General features: G+C 41.5%; 1 protein-coding gene across 1 annotated transcript in view; it reads left to right on the forward strand.

The window, feature by feature from the left end:
- phldb2a (pleckstrin homology-like domain, family B, member 2a) overlaps window positions 1-22,404 on the forward strand; it is a 76,331-nt gene that overhangs the window by 43,900 nt on the left and 10,027 nt on the right. The window contains exons 5-11 of the mRNA XM_079805381.1: window positions 11,081-11,215; window positions 12,555-12,692; window positions 15,263-15,418; window positions 15,517-15,627; window positions 17,084-17,173; window positions 17,286-17,432; window positions 17,576-17,675. Coding sequence (XP_079661507.1) covers window positions 11,081-11,215; window positions 12,555-12,692; window positions 15,263-15,418; window positions 15,517-15,627; window positions 17,084-17,173; window positions 17,286-17,432; window positions 17,576-17,675 — 877 coding nt within the window. The remainder of the gene's footprint in view (window positions 1-11,080; window positions 11,216-12,554; window positions 12,693-15,262; window positions 15,419-15,516; window positions 15,628-17,083; window positions 17,174-17,285; window positions 17,433-17,575; window positions 17,676-22,404) is intronic.

Genomic DNA, 22,404 nt, shown 5'->3' on the forward strand with positions numbered 1-22,404 from the left:
CCAATCATATGAAAAGCGTCAGTGAGTATCATTGAGTAACTTACACAGCGCAAACAAAGACACAACAGCAGTAACCGAATGTAATCCAGTTTATTGTGGGGAAAGCTGGCTAGCCTAGCCGGATACCCTCACGCTTACCCCCCTTCTGCTTAATCTCACGCCGCGTTTGGTGCCTCCGCTGTGGGCCAGATGCAGTACTGGGGGTCGGGATGTTGAAGGCCGAGCTTCGGCGTACGTGAGGTTTATCTCTAAAGATGTGGCTCTGCCAATGTTGAGCAGAAACTCCCGACTGTATGCACATTTAAGAACAGATAGACGCGACGAGGACGTACAAAAACACTGACTCACAAGATAGAAAACACGAAAACACCGTTCTGTCGGGAGAGAGAGAAGCCGCAGTGTGTGCACGAATAATAAATAATTAGCTACACATAAGAAATCACTGATCACAGATCAGAAGGAACTGAAAAAAGACTTCTGTTTTCATTTGTACATCCAAACACTGAGAAACTGCCAGCGTTCACTCGTTCACAAGCCGAGGACAATAATATAGCATTTGCATGGGCGTGCCAGATTCTCTGGGTGGAGGAAAGGGAGGTAACCGTTCCTGCTTGGACGTCAAACCAGGAGACTTCAGGATTGGCTCGTCTGGCCTGTCATTTTCTCAAAGGCAGAGAAAGACAACCAGAACTCGGTTTTACACAGATCAACATTTCTATCCACTTGGGGACAATATTCAGGCTAGGGGAACTCATATTAATGTTGAAATACCTCATAAAATGAAAATTTCATGCCATGGGACCTTTAACACATTATACTCCATCACGTCTACTGCGGTCTCAAAATTCTGGCCAGTTAAAGTCTCTGTAAAGGCAATTCTGAGATTTGTTTCTAAACACATTATAAATGTTAGAAATGTATTCAGGGTTCCCACGCTTCTTGAAAGTACTTGAAAGTACTTGAATTTCAGACACATGGATTCAAGACTCACAACTGCATTTAACTTTTTTTGGATCATCTTTTGCCATTTCAAAAGTGCATCCACACTTTAGAGTTTCTTATTCCAGGCATTGTTAAGTATTCCCTGCCGCCAAGATGCGCCTCGTCTGTCACGGATCAGGGAAAGTGAAACTTAAAATCTGTCACAGGGGTGGTTGGATTTACACACACACACACACACACACACACACACACACACACACACACACACACACACACACACACACACACACACACGAAATTTATTGAACGCTTCTTTCTTTTCACGTTTTTTTTTCTTTTACAGCATCATCATAATTAAAGGCTGTATATAACTTTATATAATCGTACAAAACCAGTAGTTATGTGTGAAATTAGACATTGAGCACCCCCATATTGCCAAAATGGTATGATCCTCGTTTCATAACACCCGCAAAGATTCGACTGTGAGATCGGTGGTCGAATCAGGCTCCGGATATCGATGCATCGAATCTTCGACTATTCGGGGTCACCCCTAGTTTGTTCCCTGAATTTCAGCGACAATGGTTTATAAACAAGGTACAGTTCAACTTTTTTTTTTGTAAAATTTGTAGCTCGCCTAATGCTGAAAGATGGAGCAATGCCAGGTTTGCAGGTAGCAGGTGGTGAGTAAAAATGCTTCAAATGTCTTTGTGTTGTTAGCTATCGATTCCATTGTTTTTCTATGTAAAAATGCATAGCTCAGTCAGCGCACTCGTCATTCTTTAGCTCTGCCCAAACGATACGCCCCCAGCCGCTCTGCTTTTTTCAGAAAGACTCGGTACAGCGTATCTTTCTTTTATAAATATAATAAAACTAAAGACTTTTCGGAGATATGAAAGATGCAATACTACTCTATAGGTACTCAAGATTGACATGATATTGACTGAAAATGAGTGTTTCACCCCCCCTTTAAGTCCCAAAAAGTCGACGTGTTCCTTTAAGTAACCTACTTTAAGAGGTCTTTCGTGATGCTACATATGCTGGGTTATGAATCTGATAGGTGCTTGAAATAAAATGAATGGTGCTTGAAAAAGTCCTTGAAAGTCCTTGAATCTGGTGTTCATGAAAGAGTGGGAACCCTGTGTATTGCTGAAACACATTACAAAGACTGTGAACTATGTAGAATTCAGAAGATAGACCGTTAAACAGTTTTTCACCGTTGCTGTGTTCAGGATTTTCTGGGCAGGGCTAAAACGATGGCTCGATGACGCCCTGGAGCCTCCAAGCCTGGCTCCTCCCCTAACACGATCATAACTAGAACACATTCGTATCAGTTTGCCCGCTCGATCGCAAGTTACTGTCAGTACTGTTAGAACAGCCTACAACTTACAAAACAGCTTTCAGAACAAAAATGATGATCAAAAAGAGGTGGATTAATTTTGTGAACAGCTGCCTTGATGGAGAGCTGAGGATCACCACCAACACCTGCCTCTAAAGTGACTTACACCGGATAGTTTTACAAACTTTCACCAGAGACAACTGGGTTTCACTGATAATCCGCTGCAGAACCAACTATCCCCTGCCCAGGCCTTCATCCTCCCGTCCCGCCGACATCTGGTGCGTCGTGATCATAGACGGTCGTGATCAGTAGGCTACTTGAGTGTTGTCTTGTGTGCTACGGCAGCTTTCCCGCAAGTGGGCGTGGTTTCGGCGCCGACAGCGGACACACCCCCAGCGTTTGAGAGCAGAGAATGCTGCTCCTTTTTTCAAGTTTTTGATAAGCTATTTTATGTATTTGCCGGATTTTTTTATGATTCAAATTTGGCTGGGTGGTTAATAACACATTTATCTGTGGTGTGAGGACCTCAGAACACATGTTTAGTTTTGACTTTACATGGGACTTTAATAATACCTAGAATATCGAAATCAACGGCAGGCGGTTGATCCTTTTCCTATTTAGCACCTAAACTATGGAACAGTCTTCCTAGCATTGTTCGGGAAGCAGACACGCTCTGTCAGTTTAAATCTAGACTTAAAACACATCTCTTTACTATGGCATACATAAAACACTTTTTCAATTAAATGATTGTTAGGCTACATTAACTAGGTCAGCCGGTACCGGGAACACTTCCCATAACACCTGATGTACTCGTTACATCATCAGAAGAATGGCATCTACGCTAATGTTAGTCTCTCTGTTTTATCCCGAGGTCTACTGCAGTCAGTCAGCCGGATCCGGGCCGTATCCAGTTCAGATGGTGGACCTGCGCCCAGACATGACCAACGCATGACCCTGAAGTGTCTGCAGAGACCGTGTCAATTAGACTCCCCCTGAAATTGCCTCCTCGACACGGCATCCTCAATAAACCCGTCCCCGGCGTGATGACTCCGATTGTTCGAATATTCCTATTTAATAATTGTTAAATTGATATGTCATCTTCAATAAAACCCGTCTCCGGCGTGTTGCCTCCGATCTTTCGAATATTGCACTTTAATAATTGTTTCATCAATACGCCATCCTCAATAAACCCGTCTCTGGCATGATAACTCCGATATTTAGATTATTCCTATTTAATAATTGTTTAATCGACACATCATCCTCAATAAACCCGTCTCTGGCGTGTTGTCTCCGATCTTTCGAATATTCCGATCTATTATGACCTCTGACCTGTAAAGTTGTCAGAATAATAATCATACTCTGTTTGTTAATTGGCCAGAGGAGAACTGGCACCCCGACTGAGCCTGGTTTCTCCCAAGGTTTATTTTTCTCCATTAGGTCACCTGATGGGGTTTTGGTTTCCTTGCCACTGTTGCCTCTGGCTTGGCTTGCTCAGTTGGGGACACAACATTTTTTGACGAAATATCCAAATAAATCTAATTATTAAACTAAATTAACCATATAAACGAAATTACTGATCTAATTACTGATCTAATGCCCACATTGTCACTGTATGATAATTCAAATGAACTGATGACATCACAGTTTTCTCCAGAACGGCTATATGACTGAATAAAATTCTGTTGCATTATTTGTCAGGGTTCAGAAATAGGAGGATTCAATTTGCAGGGTAATACAGTTTATTGGGAAAACAGGAGGTGAACCAAACAGACGCAAGAGTTGGGTCCACAGTCAATGACGGCCTCAGGAAGAAAAGACAGAGTCCAAAGAGCAGTAACGCTCAACCAAGAGCAGCCAGCACAGAAGGTCCGGGATGGTGGATGAGACCGGGGAAGCAACGAGCAGTGATGGCAGGGAGACTGAATGGAGATAGCAGCGGGGAAGCTGGAGGTGGCAGAAGGTGTACACCAACCAGCAGCCAGGGAAACTGGATGACTGGAGAGAAAAAAACTGACCTGAAGACTAGCCACAGAAAACAAAAAAAATAACTAAATAAACTGTAAAGCCAAAAGGGAGAAAAAATATAACTACTAAATAAAACAAAAAATAACCAAAACAAGGTTGGACCAGAAATAAAGCTCAAGGCGGAGCAATAACAAAAATAGGGAAAAAACAAAGAAGCTAAAGCAAATACAAGCTAGAAGAAAATAAGGCTTGACTAGATAAATGGACTATCAGACAAGATGTGAGCAAGACATGAAAGACACAACGCACAAACACGATCTGGCATGGAACAAAAAACACAAAGGGAATATAAAGGGATTCTAGTGAGGGTAGCACGTGAGCTTAATTAACCCTTAATCGTCCCTTGGGGTCCAGCTGACCCCACTGGACTTTTCCTCCATTTTTTAAAAGTGTTCCCTTCATCTCAGGGCCATGAGACTCGGTGACTTTTCCTAAATAATCTATCTAAACATGCACAAAAAATCTGGGCTTGATTTGGTTGTTCTAAAGGTGTGTGAAAAAAATTTTACCGTTTAAGTCCCTCGGGGTCAGATTGACCCCACATTGAAAATGAATGGGAAAGTGTAAAAAATAATTTTTTGTCACTTTTTTTGTCAATTTTTTTTTACTAAATCCAGTATAAATCTGAAAATTTCCACATTTATATCAAGGTCTGGTCCTAGAGCATAAACACAAAGTAGAACAAACTTTCTGTCTCATACACACACGCACACACACACACACACACACACAAACACACACATGTGTGTGACTGCAACAGAGAGCATTTTTATAGAAACTGGCAAATCAAATCAACAAAACTGGCATAAATCTGAAAGATTTTCATACATAAATGAAGTACTAATACTAGAGCACAAATGCAATATGGAACAAGCATGTTCACTCACACGCACTGACACACACACACACACAAACACAGGTGTCTGGAGAATTTTTTTGGATTTTGGCAATGAATGGGAAAATGTAAAAAATGCTTTTTTTTTCACTTTGTTTGTAAAAAAAAATCAACTAAATCCAGTATAAATCTGAAAATGTCTACATTTATATCAAGATCTGGTCCTAGAGCATAAACACAAAGTGGAACGAACTTTCTGTCTCATACACACACGCACACAAACACACACATGTGTGACTGCAACAGAGAGCATTTTTATAGAAACTGGCAAATAAAATCAACAAAACATGGCATAAATCTGAAAAAATTCCATACATAAATGAAGGACAAATACTAGAGCACAAATGCAACATGGAACAATCATGAGAAAGAGAGGGAAAAGGGCAAATAAAAGAAAGATGAAAGGCAGCTTAACTTTTGCATAACTTACCTATGGACCTCTATTGGATAATGTGGTCATTGCACTCTCTTTCTCTTTAACTATAATTCCTAAAGTTTTTCCACAAACCTACAGATGGCGGTATTCTATCCCTAACACATAGAGCAATGTCCAAAAACTATTTATATTTATTTAAGATCATCATTCAAGTGATTTTTTCATTAAAAAAATGATTTTTAATGAGCCAATTTATGACATAGTTAGGTATTTGTGCAGCAAATAGGTAAAAAACTACCAAATACCCACAAAAACACAGCATAAATGTATAGTTGAGAAGTAAATAAAAAAAATGATATATAGTTTTCCATGTAAAAAAATTATATTTCCTTATGCAATCGCTCTGTAAAAGTTTGGGGTCTATCTGACCCCAAGGGACTCAAACGTAAACCCTACTTGAGGGGCGATTAAGGGTTAAAGAACTAACAGGGTAACAAGGGGGCGGGGCGACAACTGACAGTGAACGCACGGCAACACAGAACACGTGCCGAAGCAAAGCGCGTGCGCGGACAAGACAGCCATGCGCTCCAAACAAACAACGGCACAAACACAACAAGACAGATCAAACCGCCGTCCTGACATTATTTTCCTGTTTAACACTGTGAAGCTGCTTTGAAACAATCTGCATTGTTAAAAGTGCTATATAAATAAAGTTGACTTGACTTGTGTGATAAAAGAGTACCAGCAAGAATGAAAGGAAAGGTGTACAGGACAGTAGTGAGACCAGCGATGTTATATGGTTTGGAGACAGTTGCACTGAGGAAAAGATAGGAGGAAGAGCTAGAGGTTGCAGAGCTGAAGATGTTGAGGTTCTCTTTGGGAGTGACGAGGATGGATAGGATCAGGAAAGAATACATCAGAGGGACAGCACATGTGAGACAAAGTTAGAGAGGCAAAGTTAGAGAGGCCAGGTTGAGATGGTTTGGACATGTTCAGAGGAGGGAGAGTGAATATATTGGTAAAAGGATGCTGGGGTTAGAGCTGCCAGGCAGGAGGTCGAGAGGAAGACCAAAGAGGAGGTTTATGGATGTAATGAAGGAGGACATGAAGGTAGTCGGTCTGAGAGAAGAGGATGCAGGGGATAGGGCTAGATGGAGGCTGATGATTCGCTGTGGCGACCCCTGAAGGGAACAGCCGAAAGGAAAAGAAGAATTGGAGAAAAAACTATTTTATAATTAGATTTAGAAGTTATTGTAAAAACTGCCTTATGTGAAAATTACATTTTTGCGTACTATGTTATTTGAGTGTTGATTATTATATCTAAAAATAAATAGCAACTGAAAGTAGGCTAATAGTTTGGGTTCTGTTGTTAACCTTTAATAGTAATGTGCAGTAGTAATAAGGCAGTTGATATATAAATTGAGATATATATATATATATATATATATATACTCACCTAAAGGATTATTAGGAACACCATACTAATACTGTGTTTGACCCCCTTTCGCCTTCAGAACTGCCTTAATTCTATGTTGCATTGATTCAAGGTGCTGAAAGCATTCTTTAGAAATGTTGGCCCATATTGATAGGATAGCATCTTGCAGTTGATGGAGATTTGTGGGATGCACATCCAGGGCACGAAGCTCCCGTTCCACCACATCCCAAAGATGCGCTATTGGGTTGAGATCTGGTGACTGTGGGGGCCATTTTAGTACAGTGAACTCATTGTCATGTTCAAGAAACCAATTTGAAATGATTCGAGCTTTGTGACATGGTGCATTATCCTGCTGGAAGTAGCCATCAGAGGATGGGTACATGGTGGTCATAAAGGGATGGACATGGTCAGAAACAATGCTCAGGTAGGCTGTGGCATTTAAATGATGCCCAATTGGCACTAAGGGGCCTAAAGTGTGCCAAGAAAACATCCCCCACACCATTACACCACCAGCCTGCACAGTGGTAACAAGGCATGATGGATCCATGTTCTCATTCTGTTTACGCCAAATTCTGACTCTACCATCTGAATGTCTCAACAGAAATCGAGACTCATCAGACCAGGCAACATTTTTCCAGTCTTCAACTGTCCAATTTTGGTGAGCTCGTGCAAATTGTAGCCTCTTTTTCCTATTTGTAGTGGAGATGAGTGGTACCCGGTGGGGTCTTCTGCTGTTGTAGCCCATCCGCCTCAAGGTTGTGCGTATTGTGGCTTCACAAATGCTTTGCTGCATACCTCGGTTGTAACGAGTGGTTATTTCAGTCAAAGTTGCTCTTCTATCAGCTTGAATCAGTCGGCCCATTCTCCTCTGACCTCTAGCATCAACAAGGCATTTTCGCCCACAGGACTGCCGCATACTGGATGTTTTTCCCTTTTCACACCATTCTTTGTAAACCCTAGAAATGGTTGTGCGTGAAAATCCCAGTAACTGAGCAGATTGTGAAATACTCAGACCGGCCCGTCTGGCACCAACAACCATGCCGCGCTCAAAATTGCTTAAATTACCTTTATTTCCCATTCTGACATTCAGTTTGGAGTTCAGGAGATTGTCTTGACCAGGACCACAATCCGAAATGCATTGAAGCAATTGCCATGTGATTGGTTGATTAGATAATTGCATTAATGAGAAATTGAACAGGTGTTCCCAATAATCCTTTAGGTGAGTGTATATATATATATATAAATACATTTAATAAAGCATGATTTTCACTACTCTGAACAATAAATAATATTAATGTTTGTTATTATTCCTTTATTTAATTCTGGGATAATTAGGTAAAACAATTAAGTATATTATAATGAGTATATTATCTCTTTATTACTAAATTGTCATTATGTAACACAAAAATCTAATTCACATTTGTATGAAATAAATTGATATAATATTTAAATTGTAGTTATATATCATTATTTGTTGTAACTTTAGTAAATTCAGATTTTAAAAAATCAATTAAAATCAATACATTTTTTTACAGTAACTTTTGATTTGAGGTTGAAAATGACCCCTCTCGATGTGGAGAAGCAGCGGCTCTACTCCGAGTTCCTCCCGAGTGACTGAGCTTCTCACCCTATCTCTAAGGGAGCGCCCAGCCACCCTACGGAGAAAGCTCATTTCGGCCGCCTGTATCCGGGATCTTGTCCTTTCGGTCATGACCCAAAGCTCATGACCATAGGTGAGAGTAGGAACGTAGATTGACCGGTAAATCGAGAGCTTCGCCTTACGGCTTAGCTCTTTCTTCACCACGACAGACCGGTACATCGACCGCATTACTGCAGAAGCTGCACCGATCCGTCTGTCAATCTCCCGTTCCATCCTCCCCTCACTCGTGAACAAGACCCCTAGATACTTGAACTCCTCCACTTGGGGCAGGAACTCTCCACCAACCTGAAGTGGGCAAGCCACCCTTTTCCGACTGAGGACCATGGCCTCGGATTTGGAGGTGCTGATCCCCATCCCAACCGCTTCACACTCGGCTGCAAACCGTCCCAGTGCATGCTGAAGGTCCTGGTTAGAAGGGGCCAACACGACAACGTCATCCGCAAAGAGCAGAGACGAAACCGTGTGGTCCCCAAACCTGACACCCTCCGGCCCTTGGCTGCGCCTAGAAATTCTGTCCATAAAAATTATGAACATAACCGGCGACAAAGGGCAGCCCTGCCGGAGTCCAACATGCACCGGGAACAAGTCTGACTTACTGCCGGCAATGCGGACCAAACTCCTGCTTCGGTCATACAGGGACCGGACAGCCCTCAGCAAAGGACCCCGGACCCCATATTCCCCCAGCACCCTCCACAGGACGCCGCGAGGGACACAGTCGAATGCCTTCTCCAAATCCACAAAACAAATGTGGACTGGTTGGGCAAACTCCCTTGAACCCTCCAGCACCCTGTAGAGGGTATAGAGCTGGTCCAGTGTTCCACGACCAGGACGAAAACCACACTGTTCCTCCTGAATCCGAGGTTCCACTACCGGCCGAATTCTCCTCTCCAGTACCCTGGCATAGACTTTCCCGGGGAGGCTGAGAAGTGTGATCCCCCTATAGTTGGAACACACCCTCCGGTCCCCCTTCTTAAAAAGAGGGACCACCACCCCGGTCTTTCATCCCAGAGGCACTGTCCCCGACCGCCACGCGATGCTGCAGAGGCGTGTCAGCCAAGACAGCCCCACAACATCCAGAGACTTGAGGTACTCAGGGCGGATCTCATCCACCCCCGGTGCCTTGCCACCGAGGAGTTTCTTGACCACCTCGGTGACTTCAGCTTGGGTGATGGACGAGTCCTCCTCTGAGCCCCCAGCCTCTGCTTCCTCGATGGAAGACGTGACGTGAGATTCACTCTTCAACTCCAAATTACATAGTTATTTCTTGCCACAATGATATTTATTCTTACTGTATATAACATAATCTCCAGTGTGTTCAAATCTAAAGCAGCCTACAACTGAGTATTCAATATCCAATATATTCAATATATATTCAGATTGAACTAATAATGTAGTGGAAAGTATGCAGTCCTCTGGGATCTAAAGTATGCAAAATGGTTTGGGAATTATGTGGAGTCTTTATACCTGACACACTCTCTGTTGATGGGTCTGTTTCTAAACAGCATGACAAAGCGAACTTTGAACTTTTAAAACGCTTTGCAGTCAGATACTGAAATGAGTTTTAAAACAGATTCTGTCTGCTTTTTTAGCACATACGGTGCCAATTCCAGCTCAAGATGGGGTCTTTGTGGAAGAAGTGTTTTTCCATTGGATACCTATAATGACATAATGGTGTGTTTGAGTTTACAGAGGGGCAGTTATTGCCTCTCCTGCAAAAGGAGAGGAACAGGAAATGACTCTATTCCCGGGTGGATTTGCTGTGCGTGTGTGCGTCTATGTACTCAAGACACATGTGACAGTAATTGTTGGAAAGAAACGCAGAACTGCAAGGAAAGAATGCAGATCTGCATATCATTTCTCCCACATTTATCATCTCCTCTTAAGCAATATTTCTTAATAAACTCTCATGACAGTTGCTATTGTCGATCACAGTTTGCATTTAAACATATTCACAGACCCATCCGCTGCTGGATATTTCTGGTAAATGTCAAATGCATTGAGATCAGATGCCATTATCAGACAGAGGCGGCTCTGTAGTCTCATATTTGTTGCTGAGCTACATTCCTCTGCGATGTCACTGAAAAACCTTGTGGCCTCAGAAACGGCCAGGCTGTCATGAGGAGCTGTATATTAATTTCAGAGTTCAATCAGAGTTCATGTCAAGTCTGAATGTCTGTATTTCTGAGTGTTTAATCCATCTTTTCAAATCTTCATGTAATTGTGATTTTGTGTTTGTTATATCAGTCGAGAAACGATGCAGGAGTTAAGCAAAACCTTTTTTTAAAAATTCCTGATGGTCCGAACAAACTGAATTGCCCAATCATCATCCAGGACTGAAACCATTAATTTTATAAAGTGCATTGTTTGTTAAAGTATGTTTGATCTCTAATATTTTTCTGTTTTTTAAGCAGGTGTCTGAAGACAGGCAGCTGAGGCAGGAAGTGAGACGTATAGAAGAGGAGAGGATTCAGGTGCTAAACAACATTGAGGAACTTGAACAGAAGATCAGAGATCTAGACACACAGATGGATGAGTCTATCAGAGAGGTGTGTGTGTGTGATTAAATAAGAAGCTTTGTGTTTTAAAATGAGGTAACATGTTTGATAAGCGTTCCTGTTGCTCAAACAGTAGCGCGTGCTAGCAAAGCCAAGCTCATGGGCTCAATTCCCAGACATCGCAAGCCGTTTAAAAGTAAATATCTTCTGAATCGTCTCTCACAAATGTCTCCATGGTTACAAGACACGCTCCCTGTGCTAACAGGTTGTCACACTGGTCATGTTGACGGAAGTTAGCCTATTTTCAGCCGCTGTGTAATATCATTACGCCTCTGTACCCATGGTACGTCAGCACAGTTCCTTGATCATTACACTGGAATGAGAGTATAGTTCCTAGCCATACTGGTCTAGAAAATCACAAATTTTCATTTTCTGTCGGTCTTAGTACACGATGTAAATGCAGAAGAGTCAAGTTTTAAATAGGAAAAATATTGAAAGTCTTTGGTCATTTTTGAGCTCGATGCTAATGGTCTAATCCGATTTAATGATCTATGCTAAGCTATGCTAAAAGTGCTACCGGCCAGATACAGAGATCGGCTGAATGGATTCATTTCGAACTCAACTGTTTAACTCTAAGGGACTCGGAAAATGAGCCTATTTTCAAAAAAAAGTGGAGTGTTCCTTTAAGCATTCTATAGATATATTTATCATGTCTTTGAGGTAAGTAGCCTATGCGCTGAGTTTCGGATATTTTTTTATATTCTTATTTTACAAAAGCAAGTTTTTTTGTTATTGTGGGCCGGCGCCTCCATGTCATGCAGACAGCACACTATACTTTAGCTTCCATACAAACGGTAGGATATGCGTCTAATAATAGCACACATTTATCTACGTTAACGTTAGAGCGAATGGCCATTTAAAGTTTCATAATAACGTTGAATGATAAGCAAACGTTTGAATTTCCTGCCCGATATACTGTAATTACTACAAGGACCTCCCGTTAGTGATCTGTCCATGTAACTTCACCGCTTCCCCGACTAATACAATTTTGGTCGACTAACGTTTAGTCGACTATTAGGAGGCAGCCCTAGTTAACAGTAAAGCTCAAAGTATGCTTCTTTTTATTTAACACACAGCCTTGCAAAGTATACTTAATTTGATCCATACACATACACAGACGTTACACGCATGCACTGTTTTGAGCAATGCACGGTTACAAAAATCCGGCAGTGCGTGAACAGTACGCGCATATTCTTCTGATGATGAAATTCGCGTCACGCATACTGTGCGCTGACTCTTGTGTATGCGTAAAAAGTATACTTTGGGCTTAAGAACACTGTTCTGCAATGAGGAGCTTAAGTCAATAAACACTGTCTTGATCTGTCCTTAGATGGAGGTGGAGAGAGCTCTTTTAGACGGTGAGCAGGAGGCAGAGGTCACTCAGCTACAGAGAGATAAAGAAATGCTGGAGCAGCAAAACGGAAAATTGGGGAACATGGAGAAAAATGCTCAAAGAAATGAAACTCAGGTAATCATCAGGTAACAATGTATTTGTATAGCTTGTAAAGTTTGCATATACAGGGAGTGCAGAATTATTAGTCACGTTGATTTTCTGATCATATTTTTTTTCCAGGCACATTTGACCAATTCCAAACCACAGTAATCCTAATAACTACTATTGATTTAGTATTTAATAATGTATAAGTGATATAAAATTGTTCATGAAGGCTGGAAATGAAAATCACCTTATATTCAGGTGTGAAGAATTATTAGGCATGTTTTCTTTTACAGATAAATTGAGCCAAAAAAGAGATTTAACTCAGACTGAAAAGTCAAAAAGTATTAAATGCCCATGAGAAGGATGCAATACTAATGCAATACTAGACATTGCAGTTAAGGCATGACCATTGGACAGTGAAATGCTCGTTGGGTCAGCAGGATCTGACAAAAACAGATGGTGAAGAAAAGACACCTGTTAACTGCAAAAGAATTAAGAATTAAGGTGAAGAATTAAAGGTGAAACCATCAGGAACCCTTTAGTCTCCAGCGCCACCATTTTCCAAAGCTGCAACCTACCTGGAGTCTCCAGAAGTGCAAGGTGTCAGGATCTCAGAGACTTCAGTTAGGTAAAGAATCCTAAAAAATGACCCCCACTAGATAAGAATCACAAGCTGAAGTGTTGTAAAATACATGAAGAAGGTTTTTTTATAGGCTTTATGGACAGATAGGTTGAGAGTGACTCTTGAAGGACCAGCACCACATCCTCTAGTACCACTGTTTGAAGAATTCATCTTCCAGAATCTGGCACTACGTTTTGGGAGTTCATTTTTAGTCCATCTCTGCAAAACGGACTTCAGGATGGACTAAAATGAACTCCCAAAACGTACTGCCAGATTCTGGAAGATTCTGGAAAAACCTTCTTCATGTATTTTACAACACTTCAGCTTGTGATTCTTATCTAGTGGGGGTCATTTTTTAGGATTCTTTACCTAACTGAAGTCTCTGAGATCCTGACACCTTGCACTTCTGGAGACTCCAGGTAGGTTGCAGCTTTGGAAAATGGTGGCGCTGGAGACTAAAGGGTTCCTGATGGTTTCACCCTTAATTCTTCACCTTAATTCTTAATTATTTTGCAGTTAACAGGTGTCTTTTCTTCACCACCTGTTTTTGTCAGATCCTGCTGACCCAACGAGCATTTCACTGTCCAACTGTCCTTAACTGCAATGTCTAGTATTGCATTAGTATTGCATCCTTCTCATGGGCATTTAATACTTTTTGACTTTTCAGTCTGAGTTAAATCTCTTTTTTGGCTCAATTTATCTGTAAAAGAAAACATGCCTAATAATTCTGCACACCTGAATATAAGGTGATTTTCATTTCCAGCCTTCACGAACAATTATATATCACTTATACATTATTAAATACTAAATCAATAGTAGTTATTAGGATTACTGTGGTTTGGAATTGGTCAAATGTGCCTGGAAAAAAAATATAATCAGAAAATCAACGTGCCTAATAATTCTGCACTCCCTGTATTATATCAAAACTTCAGGACAAAATCTCCAAAAAGATGCAAACATGGGGGTCTCATTCATCTACCGTACGTAAAACCTGTGTGTGAACATTTTTACACAGAAATCATGATTCATGAATATGTTGGCACTTAAAGTTTAAACTTAAGAAAACTTGTACTCCATTATTAGTGAATTACACACACCAATATCACATCTACCTACCTTTTTTTTCCAGTTTATCTCTTCCTTGCTCTAACCCAACCTTGCACTTTCTCTATTTCTTTGTCCATCATATTTGTGCCCATCTCACCACTCTGTGCTCTGTATATGTACATCATCCATACGCGTCGCTGATGTGCTGTAGGACAAAGCCCTGTTGGAGGCTGAGAGAGTTAAAGTAGAGAGGCTAGCTGAGCTGATCTCAGAGCAGAAGACCCAGCTGGACACCTGTCCTGAAGCACTGAAGGAGCAGCTCCAGATTCAGCTATCCAGGGTCAGTCAGTTACCGTGGTCTCCCTCGTACCTGCGCCCACCTGTGCGGCCAACTATTCTGCTGTCTGTCTGTTTTTTCCTCTCTGCAACAGCTCTGGAAATGCCATTTGTTCTTGTTGGTAGGCCTTTCTTCTCTGTGTGTTTTAACATACCCACATTTCCTGAGAGTTTGACCTTTAGTCACTTGTTGCCTCTGGCTTGGCGTGCTCAGTTGGGGACACTAAATTTTTCAACTAAACATCGAAATACATCTAAATAATAAACTAAATTAACCATTTAAACTAAATTACTGATCAAATTATTGATCTAAAGCCCACACTGTCACTGTGTGATACTTGAAATTTTTCCAGAATGGCTATACAGCTGAATAAAATTATGCTGCATTATTTTCCTGTTTAACACTGTAAAGCTGCTTTGAAACAATCTACATTGTTAAAAGCGCTATATAAATAAAGTTGACTTGACTTGACTTGTCTGTTTAGCACAATCCTGTGAATTATTGCTGATTGTTCAGTTAGTTTAGTTTGTAGTTACACCATGTAAAAATGCAATTTATTGCCTCATGCTAAGTGTTGTTGGCTTTTTTTGGTAGGACACTGAAGCTTTGGAAATGGAAACAAAGCGTTTTGAAGATTTGGAGTTTCAACAGCTGGAAAACGAGAGCCGTCAAGATGAAGAGAAGGAGACGCAGATGCAGCAACTCCTCAAAGAGATCGCAGAATGTCAGAGATCTTTTGTCACTCGCAAGGTGTGTAGATTATTTTAACCTTGGAGTGTTTGTGTGTGGACAAAGAGCTTTTTATAATCATATTTTCCTTCTGTACATAAAAACTGTTTGCATTATAGGAGAGGCTACTTACCCTGAAGAAGCAGTCGACCCAGATCACCCAGCAGGCACAACGGGAAAAGGAGAACTTCTTGAAAGAGAAGAGCAACCTCATTTATATGCTGCAAAGGGTGAGTATATACACAGATCAGGCATAACATTATGAAAATATTGTGTTGGTCCCCTTTTGCTATCAAAACAGCCCTGACCCGTCGAGGCATGGACTCCACTAGACCCCTGAAGGTGTGCTGTGGTATCTGGCACCAAGATGTTAGCAGCAGATCCTTTAAGTCCTGTAAGTTGCGAGGTGGGGCCTCCATGGATCGGACTTGTTTGTTCAGCACATCCCACAAATGCTCGACTGGATTGAGATCTGGGGAATTTGGAGGCCAAGTCAACACCTCAAACTCGTTGTTGTGCTCCTCAAACTATTCCTGAACCATTTTTACTTTGTGGCAGGGCACATTATCCTGCTGAAAGAGGCCACAACCACCAGGAAGTACCGTTATCATGAAAGGGTGTACAATGGTCTGCAACAATGTGTCAAAGTAACATCCACATGGATGACAGGACCCAAGGTTTCCCAGCAGAACATTGCCCAAAGCATCACACTGCCTCCGCTGGCTTGCCTTCTTCCCATAGTGCATTCTGTTGCCATGTGTTCCCCAGGTAAGAGACGCACCCGGCCAGCCACGCAATGTAAAAGAAAACATGATTTATCAGACCAGGCCACCTTCTTCCACTGTTCCGTGGTCCAGTTCTGATGCTCACGTGCCCACAGTTGGGGCTTTCGGCGTCGGACAGGGATCAGCATGGGCACCCTGACTGGTCTGTGGCTATGCAGCCCCATGCGCAACAAACTGCGTTGCACTGTGTATTCTGACACCTTTCTATCAGAATCAGCCTTAACTTCTTGAGCAATTTGAGCTACAGTAGCTTGTCTGTTTGATCGGACCACACTGGCCAGGCTTCGCTCCCCACGTACATCAATGAGCCATGGCCACCCATGACCCTGTCGCTGGTTCACTTGGACCACTTTTAATAGAAACTGACCACTGCAGACCGTGAACACCCCACAAGAGCTGCAGTTTTAGAGATGCTCTGACCCAGTCATCTAGCCATCACAATTTGGCCCTTGTCAAATACATTTCTGTATATACACAGAAATGTATATAATTTAATTCAAATGTAATTTCGATAGATATCAAACCATGTGGTAGCTGCAAAAAAGACAATACATGATGATGTTTCTCACACCTAACTTCACTATTTTTTGTCAATTTTGGCAATGACCTTTAATCCACTGGTGTCAGGGTGAATTTTTTTTTTTAGGACATGTATAAGGTCACTTCTCATTAACATCTCATTATAGACATGTTCCACCAACAACAAGATGCCAAGATTCCTTTTTGACCTACACATGTATAGTTTTATCATTTGAAATTGAGCAAACTTGAAATGTTTTCTTGAAAATTTTGCTTGTGCTATCCTTACAATATGTGGCACTTGGTTTAATATTTTGTTATCTAATCCAAGGATATTAAAAATTGTGTACACATTTCTGAATGGCCTCTATTTCCTCTTCAGGAACGGGAAAACCTTTCATCTCTGGAGAGGAAGTACTCTGAGCTGACAGGTGGTCAGGCATTTCCTCTTAACCCTGTGTCCATGAAAGAGGTATCGCAAAACAAATTCTATGTGTTAAGAAGAAACTAAGCGCAGGAATGACAAAAAAAAAGTTTTTTTCAATATTGAAAGACTATTTTATCTTTCTGTTTGAATATTTCAGCACTTTTTCTCTTTGGAGGAGAGGAGGCGGAGCAATTGCAGTAAAGAGGGTGGTGTTCTGCTGAGTGACAGTGGAATGTCCCGTAAAAGAGAGAGGCAAAGCTCTGGAACCTTAAATTCTACCCTTAATCGCAGTCTGTCGCCCAAGGTCAGACAAAAGATACGGCACATTGGAAAAGTATTTGATACAATCTTAAAAGAGTAATTTACATTTAAAATTTCAGTGTTTATGGTTTTATGTGAAAGGAAGATTTAAACTGTCTATTTTACTCCGTATTCTTAATTCTGTAGTCTCATATGCCGCTGTCTCAAAGCTCTAGCTGTGGTAGTGTACTCCCCCGAACCCTGTCTGTCACCTCCCGTGACCTGGACACTCGCCGCCTGCTTAAGGGTAACACACTGATTCATCTTATGACACAGATTTCTACAGGTCTACAATAGTACAAGTTTTAAGGGTATTAAAATCATATTTTTGAAATCTGTTAAGTATATTGACATGAACATAAATAATATATAAAATTATTTTGTTACTCTCCTTTTCAGTGCACTTTGTGTGTATAGCGTTTTGTGTTATTTATAGTTATATGTATGTATATGTAACTTATTTATGTGATTTATATGTATTTCCTTTTTCTTTGTAATCTTTCGGGGCCAAGCACCGAAGGTTCAATATCACCTATTGTAATTGTTAGTTTTCTTATTATTTTCTATGGCATCCCTTTGAACCCTAAATAGGAAAATTATGAACATTGGAACACTTGTAGTGATGGTAATGAATAGTAATTTGTCCAACTTTGGGGTCTCTAGGACCAACTCTATAGCGCCACCACCAGTTCAAAAATGCACTTTTATAACTTTTGAACCCTTTGATCTAGAAAAATGAAAATGTACACCTGAAAGTATGCATGATTCCTCTCATCATGCTGATCACATTCAACATCTTTGATTAAGACTCATTACAGTAGTGTCCATTTTGAGAAGTACAGTATTCAGTTTTTGTCCAAAATGTTGTCCAAATTTTGTCCAAAAAACGGAACAGATGATATTTGGACTAAACTGCACAGAAACGACTGAACAGATTTTTTTTTATTCATCTTTGTTTAAAGGTTATGATGTTGTGAACTTAACAAGGTCTACCCAAAACCCATTTGGGGTTGGTGATTGGCACAAATATCAATTTCGATCTTGATTCAGTATCAATTCATATATATAACCTACTGTACATATAAGGAAAAATAAGTTTTCCTTTTTAGCACTAGTTTAAACTTTTCTTGGGTTAAATTATATTTGCTTGCATTCATTAATATTCACTTGTGTGTGCTTATATAAGTATCATTAAAAATATTAGGATGCAAGTTATTAACGTTTTAAAATTTCACATTTAAAGAAATCTAGTGTTTGATCATATCTAAATATGTATTCAAATGCAAAACCTAAAAATAAGTAAGCAGTTATGATCTGCAATACTTTTTGAGCAACTAGACTAGATACATGTATATTTATTAAAGAGCCATACAGGCACCTATAGTGGGTAAACCATGGCATTACAAATGAAATGTATTATTTTTCCAGCCACAAAATGACTCCAATTTGCCTCTTTGCATGGGAATTCTCTATTTTAACCTTAATTACCACACTAATTGTAATATAAATAAGAAAAATATTAGAAGAAAAATATTTTAATTCATTAAATGGTCATTAATGGACCATAATTATTGCACAAATAGTAGGCCTATTTAGTACCAAAAGATCTCCTCAAAATATACAATAAATAGGCTTTTATTAAACTAAAATATAGAACATTTATTTAATTGAAAAATAGTTAAGCTGTATGGTGAATTTGACCAGCAATGAGTATGAGTGTGACTAATTAGCAAGGAATACCTGAGGGCTAAATACAAGAAAAACATTAACATTAATGTTAACAATGTTGCATCTCCATAATAAAACGATCATGTAAATATGGTTGACGTAATAATCAATGCACACTATGCTGTACTGTTTACCAAAAATAGCTGCAAATACCTGTATAGTTGTATTAGTGAAGCTGTCGTCTATCAATTCAAATGTATTGACAGCGCTGGTTTGTTTGGAACTATTAAGCGCTACGTGAACCACGTGACCGCACGCGCTGCCGGGAGATCAGAGCATGTCTCTGTTTTTCACAAGGGGGTAATCCAGCACCCGGAAAGCATACCTTCCATAGGGGGAGCCATTGCTAACCAAGCCATCACCTGCTGTTAGCATCCCATTGACTTCCATTCATTTTGGCGTCACTTTGACAGCGAATAACTATACATCTGAGGCATTTAAAGACTCCCTTTGACCATTGTTTATTTCTAAAGAGACGCGACAATGTATAAAAGGCTCCATTACCTTGTATCTTACACTATCGTCCCGTTGAAACCGTTTTTGTAAAAAATAGGCTAACGATTGTGTCATAACTACGCGACTCTGTCGCATAGTAGAGAAATTACCGTATAGACAGGAGGAGAAGCTCGCAGGCAATCTTTTGCTGTCTATGAGGCAATCGGGGGGATGTGGAGGCATAAAGTCCGATAAAGTCAAGGGAGAAGCATTGGGATAAGCCCATAGAGAGCCAAAAGCAACAGGACAAAATATTTCAACAAAGTGATTCAGATTTCATTTTGCACAACTACTAGAAGACTTACTTTCAGACAGGTTGCTCACGTCACATCTACGTCGTCAAGCTCAAATCAAATCAAATCACTTTATTGTCACACAGCCATATACACAAGTGCAACAGCAGGTGAAATTCTTGGTGCAGTTCCGAGCAACATAGTAGTCACGACATGACATGTACAACATTTAGAGCAGCATCAGATTACACTGATGCGCCCACAATTACTCACAGCACATTAAACTCTACAATAAACAATAAATAATTCACACAATGTGAGTGTGGTTCTCACAGCTTTAACCAATATACACATACTTACAATATACATATACTTTAAACAATATACTTTAAACAATATACTTTAAACAATATACACACTAAAACATACATTAAACAATATACATTACGCTATAATAATAATAATATAGTATACAATGTACAGTATACATTATTATTCACAGTAGAGATCCAATGTGCAATAGGTGCTATATGATAAATAATAAATTATATAAATGTGTATATAATGTGTGTGTATCTACAGTGGGTTGTGCTGAGTGATATTCTGTCCAGTGTGTTATGGTCCTGATGTATCAAGAGTTCAGGAGTCTAATTGCTTGTGGGAAGAAGCTGTTCTGGAGTCGGCTGGTGCGTGTTCTGATGCTCCGGTACCGTCTGCCTGATGGCAGCAGTGAGAGCAGCCCATGGCTCGGGTGGCTAGAGTCTCTGATGATCCTCTGAGCTCTCTTCACACACCGCCTGGCGTAAATGTCCTGGAGGGAGGGAAGCTCACCTCCGATGATGCAGCTGGCCGTGCGCACTACCCTTTGCAGGGCTTTGCGGCTGCGGGCGGTACTGTTGCCGTACCAGGTGGTGATGCAGCCAGTCAGCAGGCTCTCTGTAGTGCTGGTGTAGAACCGTGTGAGGATGTGGCGGTTCATTCCAAACCTCCTCAGCCGTCGCAGGAAGAAAAGGCGCTGATGAGCCTTCTTCACAACGGCCTCGGTGTGGACGGACCATGAGAGTTCCTCTGTGATGTGGACACCGAGGAACTTGAAGCTGCTGACTCTCTCCACCGGTGCTCCATCGATGGTGATGGGGCGGTGTTCTCTCTCATTCCTCCTGAAGTCGACCACCAGCTCCTTGGTCTTGCTGACGTTGAGGGAGAGGTTGTGCTCCTGACACCACCGTGTCAGAGTGTGCACCTCCTCTCTGTAGGCCGTTTCATCATTGTCAGTGATGAGACCTACCACCGTCGTATCGTCAGCAAACTTGATGATGGTGTTGGAGCTGTGGGTTGCCACACAGTCATGTGTGTACAAGGAGTACAGGAGTGGGCTGAGAACACAGCCCTGAGGGGCTCCAGTGTTGAGAGTCAGTGGTGAGGAGATGTTACTGCCCATTCTGACCACCTGGCGTCTGTTTGACAGGAAGTCCAGGATCCAGCTGCATAACAGGCTGTTTAAGCCGAGAGCCCGGAGTTTCATGTCAAGTATGGAGGGCACAATGGTGTTGAATGCTGAGCTGTAGTCTACAAACAGCATTCTCACATATGTGTTCCTCTTTTCCAGGTGGGAGAGAGCAGTGTGAATAGTGGATGAAATGGCATCATCAGTGGAGCGGTTTTTGCGGTATGCAAACTGCAGTGGGTCCAGTGAGGGGGGGAGAACAGAGCAGATGTGGTTTCTGACTAGTCTCTCAAAGCATTTGCTGATGATGGGGGTCAGAGCAACAGGACGCCAGTCGTTTAAGCAGGTGGTTTTTGCTTGCTTCGGTACAGGAACAATGGTGGACGTTTTGAAGCATGTGGGGACCACAGACAGGGAGAGGGACAGGTTAAAAATGTCCGTGAAAACTCCAGCCAGTTGGCGCGCGCACGCTCTGATGACGTGGCCCGGAATGCCGTCTGGACCCGCGGCTTTACGGACGTTCACCCGCCGGAAGGATCGGGTAACATCCGCTACAGATACGGAGAGTGCACTAACCTCTGTATCTTCAGCCACGAGCTCTCTCTCCGCGAGGGCGGTGTTAGTTCCCTCAAAGCGAGCATAGAAGGTGTTTAGCTCGTCCGGGAGAGAGGCAGCGGTGTTCACGGTGGAGTTTGTGTTCCCTTTGTAGTCCGTGATGGTGTTAATTCCCCTCCACATGCTTCTGGAGTCGGTGGTGTTGAACTGTCCTTCAATCTTGTCCCTGTACTGGCGTTTTGCTGCTCTGATGGTTTTCCGGAGGGCATAACTTGCTTGTTTATGCTCCTCCGCATTACCGGAGTTAAAGGCGAAGGTCCGCGCATTGAGTGCCGCGCGAACATCCACATTTAGCCACGGCTTCTGATTGGGGTACAGCCGTATTGTTTTGGTCGGAACAACGTCTTCTACGCACTTCCTGATGAAACACGTTACGCTATCGGCGTAGACCTCGATGTCGTCATCAGAGGCCGACCGGAACATCTCCCAGTCCGCGTGATCAAAACAGTCTTGTAGCA

This window comes from Gobio gobio, assembly GCF_949357685.1.
Source record: "Gobio gobio genome assembly, chromosome: 22".
NCBI classification, from domain to species: Eukaryota; Metazoa; Chordata; class Actinopteri; order Cypriniformes; family Gobionidae; genus Gobio; species Gobio gobio.